At 66.9% G+C, this 11485-nt stretch overlaps 2 protein-coding genes across 12 annotated transcripts in view; both read left to right on the forward strand.

The window, feature by feature from the left end:
* The window catches only part of ADAM15 (ADAM metallopeptidase domain 15), an 8990-nt gene extending 8061 nt beyond the window's left edge, over positions 1 to 929 (forward strand). For 2 of the 11 annotated variants that reach the window (XM_088068612.1, XM_088068613.1), the window contains 2 exons: positions 289 to 410; positions 703 to 925. In XM_088068612.1, the coding sequence (XP_087924738.1) occupies positions 289 to 410; positions 703 to 730 (150 nt within the window). In that variant the 3' untranslated portion in view covers positions 731 to 925. Of the gene's footprint in view, positions 1 to 110; positions 183 to 288; positions 411 to 702 lie in introns of those variants that run through there. The other 9 variants (XM_014260848.2, XM_014260850.2, XM_014260849.2 and 6 more) reach the window with 7 other exon arrangements.
* Positions 930 to 3004: 2075 nt separating this feature from the next.
* Positions 3005 to 7008, forward strand: EFNA4 (ephrin A4). Its single transcript, XM_088068660.1, has 6 exons — positions 3005 to 3122; positions 5197 to 5489; positions 6173 to 6241; positions 6376 to 6435; positions 6513 to 6766; positions 6854 to 7008. The coding sequence occupies exons 1-5, from the start codon at positions 3016 to 3018 to the stop codon at positions 6599 to 6601; spliced, it is 618 nt and encodes a 205-aa protein (XP_087924786.1). The 5' UTR covers positions 3005 to 3015; the 3' UTR covers positions 6602 to 6766; positions 6854 to 7008.
* The last annotated feature ends 4477 nt before the right edge of the window (positions 7009 to 11485 follow it).

Below are 11485 nucleotides of genomic sequence, written 5' to 3' on the forward strand. Positions count from 1 at the left end.
GACCCGCTGCATGTCTGGCTGCGCTCCAGCTCTTGGGGACTTCTGTGACACGGGTGTCCCCAGCACCCCCTGTCCCCCTGCCGTGTCACTGTCCCTCTCTCTCTGCCCAGGCCCCCCCCTCGGACAGGCCACCCCCCCCCACACGCCCGCTGCCTGCGGACCCTGTGCTGCTGAGCGCTCAGGTAACGGCAGCAGCACCCGCGTGTGGGGCAGGAGGCCAATCCCCACCCCCCGATCCCACCGGGGGTCAGCCCATGGCCGAGCCTTGACACCCCCGTGCCCTTGCAGCCCCCAGGTCCGGCCAAGCCTCCCCCACCGCAGCGGCCGCTGCCCTCGGACCCCCCGGGCCCTTCGCTGGCCCGCAGCGAGACCCCCCCTGGGCACCCCTATGTCACCGTGATTCCTGCCAGGTGAGCACAGCCTGGGGGTCCCGTCCCCACGGGACAGGGCTGCGAGCTCCAAGGGGGGTTGTGGGAGCTCAGGGGGCGATGTGGGGTGCCACGATGGGGGCCTGCAGAGGCCAGAGGGGAGCGTGCGTGGGGGAGAGAGGGGAGCCAGGAGAAATGAGGGGCCAGAACAGGGCGGGAGAGGAGAAAGGAGGGAGTGGTCAGGGTGGAGATCCAGAGCAGGGGACGGGGGGAGCTGCAGGGGGAAGTTGTGCGGACCCCACCCTCACCCCATCGGCTCCCCTTCTCTTCACAGGCCCGCGCCGGCCCCGCCGGAGGCCTGAGCCGCGGGCAGGGAATGCGCAGCGCTGGATCCGCGGGGAAGGCCGAACCCCGCCGGGTCCCGCCGCCCGCTTTTTCTCCCGCCACGTCAATAAAGGGGCTGTGAGCCGCCTCTGCGCTGCCTCCGCCGCACCGGGACCGGCACCGGGGGGAGCGGGGCAGAACTACATCTCCCGGCAGGCCCCGCGCCGGAAGGGGCTCCCGAGCGTTACCGCCCCCTGGCGGGGACTGCGCGCAGCTGCGGGGGGCGGGGTCCGGGGGACACGTGGGCAGGGGGCGGGGCGAGGGGACACGGGCGACACGCGCGTGGGCACGTGCGTGTGCAAGAGTGGCTCTGTGGGCACGTGCGTGTGCAAGAGCGGCTTTATGGGCACGTGCGCGTGCAAAAGCGGCTTTGTGGGCCCACAGGTGTGCAAGAGCTGCTTTATAGGCATGTACGTGTGCAAGAGCTGCTTTATGGGAATGTGTGTGTGCAAGGGGTGCTCTGTGGGCACACAGGTGTGCAAGAACTGCTCTGGCACACAGGTGTGCAAGACCTGCTCTGTGGGCACGTGTGTGTGCAAGAGCAGCTGTGTGAGCATGTGCGTGTGCAAGAGCTGCTCTGCTGGCACACAGGTGTGCAAGAGGTGCTCTGGGCATGTGCGTGTGCAGGAGTTGCTTTATGGGCACACAGTTGTGGAAGAGCTGCTCTGTGGGCACACAGGTGTGCAAGAGGTGCTTTGTGGGCACGTGTGTGTGTGCAAGAGCTGCACTGTGAGTTTTTGCAGCATGTGTGAGGCAGGGCGGGGACACACACGGGCAGGAGCTGCCACACAGGGGCACACGCGTGTGCAAGAGCTGCACCCTGGGCAGTAACACACAAGCAGGGACTCCTCTGTGTTCACAGACACACACACGTGGACGGGGGCTTCCACAAACTTGCACACATGCACGTGCAAGAGCTGCTCAGTCTGTGTGGGTATGCGTGTGTGTAAGATCTGCTTTATGGACACAGGTGTGTGTGTGAGTGTGACTCTAGCTGTGACTGGGGGTGTGTGTGTGTAAGAGCTGCCTGGGGGACAGAGAAGTGTAAGTGTGCAAAAGTCACACAAAGTGCGCACGGACACACAAGTGACGAGGGGCTGCCACAAACACACACACAGCACAGGAGCTGTGCTCTGGGCAGGAACACATGTGTGCAAGCCGCATGCTAGACCACAGGTACGTGTGTGTGCAAGAGCTGCCCTGTGTGCTCATCACATGCGTGTGCAAGAGCTGCTCTGAGGGCAGGGAGCTCCACCTGAGCAGGAGCAGCCTCACACACGGCCACAGGTGTGCAAGAGCTGCTCTGTGTGTGTAGGAGCACACGTGAGCATGAGCTGTCACACACTTGGGCACACAAGTGTGCAAGAGCTGCCTGGTGGACAGGGATGTGAATGTGTGCAGGGGCTGCTCTGTGAGCAGGGACACATGTGAAAAGGGGTGGCCGTGCACACGGACACACACGTGTGCAAAGTTTACACGCAGTGCCTGGTGGGCAGGGACACACCTGGGCAGCAGCTGCCACCAACACGGGCACACGCGTGTGCAAGAGCCGCTCGTGGCCACAGACAGGAGCTGCGTGGTGGCCTCGGGCACACGCGTGTGTGAGAGCTGCCCCGTGTGCACGGGCCCCGCGTGCCCAGCCGATACCGGTACCGGTGCCGGTACCGATGGATGCTGCTGGAGCCGGCTGCGGGGGACAACCGGTGCCGCTGGTGCCGGTACTGGGGCGGTGCCGGGCTGGGTGGGGTTTAGCGGGGAGCTGGATTGGGCCGGAGCTGCCGGTGCCAGGGGCGGTGCCGATGGATGCCAGAAGTGTTGGTCGGTGCCGGTACCAGGGATGCTGTTGCCGGGGATGCAGATCCACTGCCCGGACACTGCTGGTCCCGGTGCCGGTACATATTCACAGTACCGCGTCCGTGTCGGACTGGGAGAGGTACCGGGGAGTTGCCAGGGATACGGGTCCCGGTGGATGTTGGCGGTACCAGGGGGTGCTGGACCGGGGCGTGGCTGCTGGTGCCGGTGCCGCTGGATACTGGCGGTACCGGCCGGTGGCGCCTTACCGGTCTCGGTGCCGGTGCCGGTGCCGGTGCCGGTGCCGGTGGGTGCCGGTGCCGCCCGCCAAGGGTTAATGGCAGTCGGTGAAGTTGCCGGGCGGCGGCGCGGCGGGATTGGCCCGAAGTGGGGGGGGGGGGCCGGGCCGTGCCGAGCCCCGCCGGCCCGCCCCGCCCGCGGCCCCCCGCCGCCCCCCGCCGCCGGCGGAGCCATGCGCCCCGCGCCGCTGCTCGGGCTCCTGCTCTGGGCGCCGCTGCTCTGGGCGCCGCCGGTGCGCGGCTTCCGCCACGGCGTCCACTGGAACGGCAGCAACCCCAGGTACCGCCGCCGCCCCCGCCGGCCCCGCCGCCTTTGTACGCCCCGGGCCCGCCGGGCGCCGGGCCCCACCGAGCCCCGGGCCCCACCGAGCCCCGGGCCCCACCGAGCCCCGGGCCCGCGCCGCCGCGACGGGACGGGACGGGACGGGAGGGGCGGCGGGCGATGGGCTCCGGGGGGGCGGGGCTGCCGGCCACCGGGCTACCGGGCGCCCATGGGCGAGACTGAGACGGGGAGCACCTCCCGGTGGGACCGAGCACCCGGGCATCCCCGACAGCACCGAGCCCCCAGGTAATGCTGAGCAGGCGAGCGTCCCCCGGTGTGCCGAGCCGCCGGGCATCCCCACCGGCACCGAGCCCCGGGTGGTCCCGAGCCACCGGGCAGCCCTGGGCGTTGTCGAGCGGGTGAGAACCCCTGGGAGTGCTGAGCTCTGAGTAGCACCGAGCCACCGGGCACCCCCCGGTGGTACCAAGCCCTGGGCAGTACAGAGGCGGTGAGTGCCCCAGCTGGTACTGAGCTCCGGGTGCCCATGGGGGGCATTGAGCCGCTGAGGACCCGAGAGCTCGGTGACACCGAGTCACTGGGCATCCCTGGGTGCCACCAGGATGGTGAACACACCTGGGTGCTGCTTTAGCCCCAGGTGATGCTGGTGGCACTGAGCCCTGGGTGGCATCCAGCTCATGAGTCTCCTTCAGTGACACCAAGCTCTGGGTGTTCCCACACCAGTGGCCAGCTCTGGTTGCCCCCAAGCCAATGGGCACTGCTGGTGGCACCCAGCCCCTGGTGGCACCAATCTGGTGGGCAGTTCTGGTGCTGCCAATTTGCCAGTGGTACCCACCTGTGCTGAGCCTGAGTGCCCTCAGTAGCATTGAACTCTGGTGGCATCAAGCTGGTGGGTGGCACTCTCGGGGCTGTGGGTTTCCATGGCAGGTGTCCCCTCTGGTGGGGAGCACTCCAGCTCATGCCCTGCCTTTGGTGCTGCCCGGGAGCTTTGCTGTCACCAGCGGGTCGCCGTCTGCCTCCATCCTCTTCCCAGCCTCCTCCATTTTAGGTATTTCCCAGCTTGGGGCTTCTCAGGGAGCAGGCGGCAGGGTCAGGATCCTGGGGCCTCCCCCGTGGAAGTCCTGGGCCTGCTGGCCTGAGGCAGATGGGCATGTGATGGGTAAGGCTGGGGGTACAGATGCTGCCTTGATCCCGTCCTGCGGATGGGAGAGGTGGGACCCCACCAGGCATGGATGCCCCAGGAAGGGGGACTCTGTGTGCCCCTCTGCTGGCCTGGGCAGGGCCCCATCCCCGCAGCTCTTGGCCCTGCCCAGGCCCGTCCCAGCCAGCGTCTCCCGTGGGATGCTCTGAGTCAGCAGGAGTCTGTGCTCCATCCTGCTCTCGGGGAGCCCCCAGCCTGAGCGGGGTGTCGGGGGTTCAAGCTCCCCCCCTTGGCAGCGCTGCCATCCCCATGAAGAATATTCTGGTCTATGCCGGGGCTCTGCTCCCCGTGTGAACCCTGGCTGCACCGGGGCCAACGTGGGGGCCGAGGTCTGCCTGCCAGCCCCTCTTTCCCATCCTAGACGCTCGGGACCAAGCGTGTGCACACACGTGCATGTTCATGTGTGTGCACACGTGTGTGCACGTGTGTGTGCCTGCACTGCTGCTCCACCCTGGCCTGGCCGCACTTGCTGTCGGCACAGCCGTGAGCTCGCGGCATCCCCGGTGCCGCACCAGTACCTGGGCTGGGCCCCATCCCCTCCCTGCCTGCCCCGTGCCCCCTGCCCCGGCCGCTACCCCCTGCCAGCACCGTGCCGGGGTGGGAGCGTCCGTGTCGTGTCCGATCAGCGGCGAGGCGAGTGCCTGGGGCGAGGGGCTTTGTGCCTGGGCAGCGTGGCTGTACAAACGCCCCTGGCCGCGGTGGCCGAGCCCATTCAGCTCCAGCGGCCTGTGGCTAATCTGAGCTGATGCCTGGCTGCGGGCGGTGTCCGGTCGGTGGCTGGGGAAAGCCCAGGTCCCCGCTCCGCTGGGGCAGGACGCAGCAGCTCACCCCTCCCGACGGACCCCCGGCTTCCCGGCTCGTCCTGCCCGGCAGGTTCCTGCGGGACGACTACTCCATCCAGGTGGCCATCAATGACTACCTGGACATCTACTGCCCGCACTACGAGGGGGCGGTGCCCAGCGGCCGGGCAGAGACCTTCACGCTCTTCATGGTGGACCGGGAGGGCTACCGCGGCTGCTACGAGACCCCCGGCGCCTTCAAGCGCTGGGAGTGCAACCGGCCCCAGGCGCCCTTCGGGCCCGTCCGCTTCTCGGAGAAGATCCAGCGTTTCACCCCCTTCTCACTCGGCTTCGAGTTCCAGCCGGGGGAGACCTACTACTACATCTGTGAGTCCCCTCAGGATGCCGCGGGGGCTGCACTGAGCTCACGGCGCGTTGGGGCGCTGGGTGCCGTGATTCTTGGGTGATTTGGGGGTCAGAACATGTCAGGGGTCTTGACTGCAGCTCCCCAGCGTTGGGTGTCACCAGGATCCCCACGTTTACGGTCAGGGTACATCCAGGATGTCACTGAGGTTAAGGAGAACACGGGGGTTCTGAATGATGCCAGGGCTGAGGTGCAGGGGGCTCTGGATGTCCCAGGGGTGGGGGTGCAAGGGGATAGGGATGCAGGGGGTGTCTGCATGTCCTGGGGTGAGGGATTCATGGGGGCGTGGCGTGCAGAGAGGTTCTGGGTGCCCCTGGAGGACAGCACAAGCGGGTCGGGGTTAAAGGGGTGTCTGGATGCCCTGGGGTGGGGGTCTGTGGGGAGGGGGGCTGCAGGGGGTTTCTGGATGCCCTGGGGTGGGGGTGTGTGGGGAGGGGGCTGCAGTGGGTGTTTGGATGCCCCAGGCTGGGGGCACGAGGGGTCGGCGTGCGCCCGGCTCGGGGTGCGGGGTGGGTTCTGGGGGCTCTGGGGGGGGGGCGCCGTCCCCTCGTTCCGCCGGGAGGGGGCGCCCCCGGCCCGCCCGAGCCGCCGTCGGGGGTCCCGGGGGGCCGCGCCGGCCGGTCCCCGCTGACCCCCCCCTGCCCAGCCGTCCCCAGCCCCGAGAGCGCCGGGCGATGCCTGAAGCTGCGCGTCACCGTCTGCTGCCGAGGCACCAGTGAGTCGGGGTTGGGGGGACTGTGCCCCAAAATTCGGGGGCTCCGGACCAGCCCCCGCTGGGGGGTACCGGAGCCTCGGGGGCCATTCCACGTAACCCAGAAGATTCCTGACAACGGTGGGGTTTTTTTTCAGCGCCGGAGCCGCTGACAGAGGTGCCCAATTCGCAGCCCCGAGGGCGCGGGGGCCCCGAGGGTGAGTACGGTGGAGGGGAGGGGGCTGCTGGGAGGCCGGGGACCGGCTCGCCCTGACCGGTGCTTCTGCCCTGGCAGATGTGGTGCCTGCCCGGGGCACCGCGGTCCCATCGCAGCCCTGCAAGCCGTGCCTGGCTCTCGTGCTCCTGGCCCTGCTCTGGATGTGACCCCGGCGCTGCCCGTGGCGGGGGGATGGGCTCCTCTGCCCCAACGCCGCTTCCAGACTCTTCCTCACAGCCAACCCCCCCAAGCCCGTGGGGCAGCCCCAGGCCATGACCCGCCTGCTGGACCTCCGCAAAGCCGAGCTGGGGCCGGGAGCTCCGGGCTGGAAGGTGAGGGGCAGCGGGGGCTCCGGGACAGCGGCTGAGCGCCCGCCTGCTGCCCTGAAGCATCCCTGGACGGGGCTCTCTCCCTCTCAGGGACATCGCTTGCCGCACATCGGGATCGCCACGAGTCAGCATCGCCGCGCGCTGGGATTGCCACACCCTGGCACTGCCCCAGCTGCCACCTGCCCCGGTGCTGGGGTCCCCTCAGTGAACGCCTGCTCCGCCCCATGGCCACCTCATCTCGTGCCTTTCCCCACGGATCCCCGCCCCTGGGGCCCAGGGACCCCCAACCCCGGAATGGGGCAGTAGCTCCGATGGCGGCATCCGCCGCTGCTGTGTCCTCCTCCAGCGAGGACACACTGATCTGTCTTCTGGGAAGACGCCTTCCTTCGTGCCCTCGGTTTGGTTTTAACCCCTGGTAGTGACTGAGCAATACAGTATTTGCAAGATCGCTGTGCCCTGGGTGTGCGGCCCCCCCGCCGTCCCCCTGCCCGTGCCCCCCATCCCTGCACCGGTGCTGGGGTGGCTCCTCCAGGGGGGTCCCTGCCCCTTGCTCCCTGCCCAGCCTTTATGGCCAAGGGCTTAATTGCAGCAGTTTGATATTGAGTCGTCAACTCCTGTCACCGGAGAGCATTAATTACAGACGAGCTGCCGGTAATTAACACCCACTGGTGGGATGAGCACTGGGACAAGGGATGAGGGGGCAGTGGGCTTGGGGGTCACTCACCCGAAGCCCCCAGCCAGGCACCCTGGTCCCCCTTGCCACCTTTGGGTGTGGTAGGGGTGTCCAGTAGCCACTCTCTGTCCATCTCTCCATCTGCTATGCACCCCATAAGGTGCACCCCTGAAGTGGGGGATGTGGGGAGCTGCAGGGTTTCCCCCTGCCCCAGTGGGCACCCAGGCTGCTGCGGGAGCCGATCCCATGGCACAACAGAGTCCCTGTCCGAGTCACGCCCCAGGCTTGGGAACTGGCAGGGGAGTTCCCTGATGCTCTTGGTCCCCCATCCCACGAGTGCAGCCCCCACTTGCCCTCCTGTGGGGCTCAAGAGGGTCCCCCCGGGGCTGCCCGCAGCGGGGCCCCCCCAGCCCCTTGCCGCACAGGCGTTGCCGGCCGCCTGCCGCAGTGGTGCCGGGCACGTCAGACAGGTTTTATGGCTTCTGGGAGAAAGAAGCTGCTTGGCAAGAGGCTGAGCGAAAGCATCGACCGTGCCGCTCCCCTCCCCCCGCTCCGCTGCCTGCCCTTCCCCCACCGCACCCTGCACCCCATCGTGCACCCCGCACCCCAGCCCTGCAGGGAGGGGTACCCCAATCCCATGGGGACACAGAGGCTGCTTAGTGCAGAGGGGGGCATGTCCTGTGGGACCCTCCCCCCAGGAGGAGGTGAGACCATCTGGGGGGCATCATGTAGGGACCCCCGTGTAGGATGCTGGGTGGGGCTCCCCCAAAGTACCCACCTGTGGGGATGCTGGGGGGCAATGGTGGCTGTAGGACCGGTGTGTGGGGATGTCAAGGGTGATGGTGAGTCGTGGGACTCCCATGCAAGGATGATCGGGGGCTGTACCCTGCAGGACCCCTGCGCAGGGATGTTGGTGGGCTGTGCCTTGTGGGAACCCACGCAGGGATTCCAGCGGGGGCTGCCCATTGCACCGCCCCTTCCCCAGACCCTCAGGGATTCCTAGGCGAGGCCAAGGGGTCCCTTAGGGACCTCTGGGGTGGGTGCTGGGTCTGGGCACAGCAGGGCCCTGTCCTTGAGCCGGCGTTGTTTGGTATGCGAGAGCTGCCACCAGCTTCAAATCCCATCGACTTCCAATGAGCAATGCCATCAATAACGGCTAATTGATGGCGCGGCCGCTCCAAATCAGATTCCCCGTCCCCTGAATCCAATTGATGGCTCCGCACCCCGCAGCCGCCGCGGCAGAAATTGAATCTATTCAAGGAATGGGCTCCATTAGCCCATCCCTTCTGTCTCGCCATCCCCCTGCCTCGGGGCCGCCCCTACTCCCCCCAGTGCCACCCACACCAGCTGGGATGCTGGGGTGCCAGGGGGAGGTGTGTGGGGTGAGTATGTCAGGTGCCCCAGGTGGGTGGGAGTTAAACCTGCAGAAACTGGGAAGGAAAGATTTATCACCTGGAATAGCAAGTGATGGGAAATGGTAATAGGCAGCAGTGAGATGGAGAGCAGGATAAAGAGCCATGTCGTGCCGGGGGCTGGGAGCCACAGCAGGCGATGAGGGGGGAGTACAGCACGGCCGTGCCCACCCCATGCCCTGGCCCACTGTCAGGACAGGGACCTGGATGGTGGCACTAGGATGAGCCTGCTGGGCACAGTCCCTTTAGCTCTGTGCTGTTCCCAGCAGTTCCACTCCTGACACCAGATCCCTCATCCGGCCACGCTGCCAGAGCCCCCCTACCCCCAGCCCTGCCGTGACAGGGGCTTCAGCGTGCCCCAAACACCCCCCGTCACCCCAGCGTGAGGATAAGGTCAGGAAGTGCCGGGGTAGCCCCAGGACACACGGGGGACACGGGGAGCGCTGCCCTGCCCCGAGGGCTGAAAGGGGGAGCAGGGACCCCCAGGGCTGTGGGGCCCATCCCTGCCTGTTTCCCATGGGCGAAGGGCAACGGCGGCAGCGCCCACCCGAGAGCTGTCGAGAGCATCCCGGAGATGGGAAATGGCTCCGTGTCACCATGGAAACGAGGCCACTGGCTCGACATGCCGAGGGGACACGTGTGCTGAGGGGACACGCATGCTGAGCCCTGAGGAGCAGGGCACCGGCAATGCCAGACACTGGGCACGATGGACTGGACACCAGGCACTGGCCACAGGTTCCCCAGGACTCTGAGGCCAAACCACCGAGCCCATCACCCACCTCGGAGCAGCTCCCCCATTGCCCGGCAGCCACGGGCGCTCTGGGGGATGCCACCTCTTGGTGACACCGTCCCGGTGTGATGCCACCACGGCCGGGCAGCTCCACTCCACCACACCAGTGCCGAGCACAGGGTGTGGGGGCCGGAGCGGCTCTTCCCCGAGCAGCCGCCTGATGATGCGCATCGTCAAGGTTATAATTTAGCAAAACACTCAGCGGGGGCTTGGAGGGAGCTGGCCCGCGCCGGTTAATTAACCGGAGCTGCACGCACCGAGCCCGCTCCTGCCATAGCAATGAGGGTGCGGGCACCGGGCTGGCGCATCCCACCCGCATCCCGGGGGGCAGCGAGAGCAGCTGGCCAGGCCCAGCTGCCAGGTGGGAGCAGCGGGCACTGATGTTTGTGTCCACTCCAGGGCCCAGGGTGGCAGTGGGAGTAGCAGGGAAGGTCACTGGGGTGTGAGACAGCCTGGCACTGCTGGGTGTGCACGTGCAGGGGTGTAGGCACAGATGCTGCCTGTGCCACCACCATTCTGGGCCAGGGTGGCTGTTTGTCCATGCCTGTGTCCATCTGTCCTGTCATGCCCGTGCCCTTGCACGTGCTGGAGTGCATCCCCAGCGTGATGTAATCCTGCTGGACAATAATCCTGCTGTGCCACAACAGGGATGGGCAGGAGCTGCCCTTGCCGCCAGCACTGCTTTGACCTGCTGCAGACTGAGGGCCTGCATGGTCCCTGCGCTGGGACAGTCTCTGGATCCCTGGGGACAATGATCAGGACTTCAAGGGGTGGGTGCAAATGACACGGGTCACCACCCAAGCACAGTGTCCCTGTCTCCAGGGTGGCCAGACAGTGGGGGCAGAGGCTGGGGTAGGTGCCCACCTAGGTCAGCACCTACCAAGGGTGCTCGAGAGGATGCTGAGGTGCTCTGTGCCAGGTGTCACCAGGCTCACACCACCTGCGCTGCCGTCTGGCCTCTCTGGGCGTGTGTCCACTGGGAGGATGCTGTGGGGATAGTGGAGATGAAGCCCTGGAGTGTCTTAGGCCCTGCTCCCCACATCCATCGATCTGCCCTGTGCTCCTTTGATCCTCAGGCTGCTAACGAGCTTCCCTGGCAAAGAGCTCGTTAGCCACAGCAGAGCCTGGTGCTGCCTGACCAGCATCTGGCTCCACTGGGCACAGGGCTGGTGCTCCCTGCTCTGCCACAGGCAGCTCCTCCTGTGGGCCCAGCCCAGGGACAGGGACAGGACAGGCCAGTCCCAGCAGTTTCAGGAGGACTGGCTGCTGTGGCCAGAGGCAAGTGCAGCACAGGTGGGTCAATGCTCTGAATTACTGAGCACAGGAGCACAAAGTGGCTGCCAGAGCAGCACCCTGCACAGGGGTCCTGGGGCTACGCTCACACCCACGCATGGGACCCCACCTAGCCCAGATGGAGCAACTGGACACAGCCAGGGCTGCAGGGACACTGCACCCACCCAGGGTCCTCTGCCAGCCCCTCAGGTGGTGGGTGCCAGCAGCACGGGGCACTCCACACCTGCCAGCACCTCTCGGTGCTCTCCTGGCTATCCCTGCTGATGCCACCAGCACCTCCCGCTCTGTCCCCTGTTCAGGACCCATCTCTGAGCACCTGGCCAGCAGCACAGGCCTGGAGTGACTGCAGCCAGTGGAGGGAACCCCCATTTTCACCGTGCCCCCAGCCTATCTCATGAGCCATTTCCAAGCGATGCATTATTGAAGCCCCCCCATGCCATCGCTCATGGCCGGCGTGACGGCAGGCGCCGCATCAGCCCTGATGAATATTTCAGGCCCTGAAATCTCCTGCGCCTGCACACTTAGCCCCAGTCCCCCCTGCCCCCCCAGCTTAT

This window comes from Pseudopodoces humilis, chromosome 31, assembly GCF_049639895.1.
Source record: "Pseudopodoces humilis isolate 2021_Gansu_Grassland_sample_001 chromosome 31, ASM4963989v1, whole genome shotgun sequence".
Taxonomy (NCBI): Eukaryota; Metazoa; Chordata; class Aves; order Passeriformes; family Paridae; genus Pseudopodoces; species Pseudopodoces humilis.

Bases quoted from the DNA above. Each gene is read 5' to 3' on its own strand.
- EFNA4 (XM_088068660.1), top strand. From the start codon at position 3,016: ATGCGCCCCGCGCCGCTGCTCGGGCTCCTGCTCTGGGCGCCGCTGCTC. The intron at 5,490-6,172 runs GTGAGTCCCCTC...CCCCCTGCCCAG, and splicing joins GGAGACCTACTACTACATCT to CCGTCCCCAGCCCCGAGAGC. The intron at 6,242-6,375 runs GTGAGTCGGGGT...GTTTTTTTTCAG, and splicing joins CGTCTGCTGCCGAGGCACCA to CGCCGGAGCCGCTGACAGAG.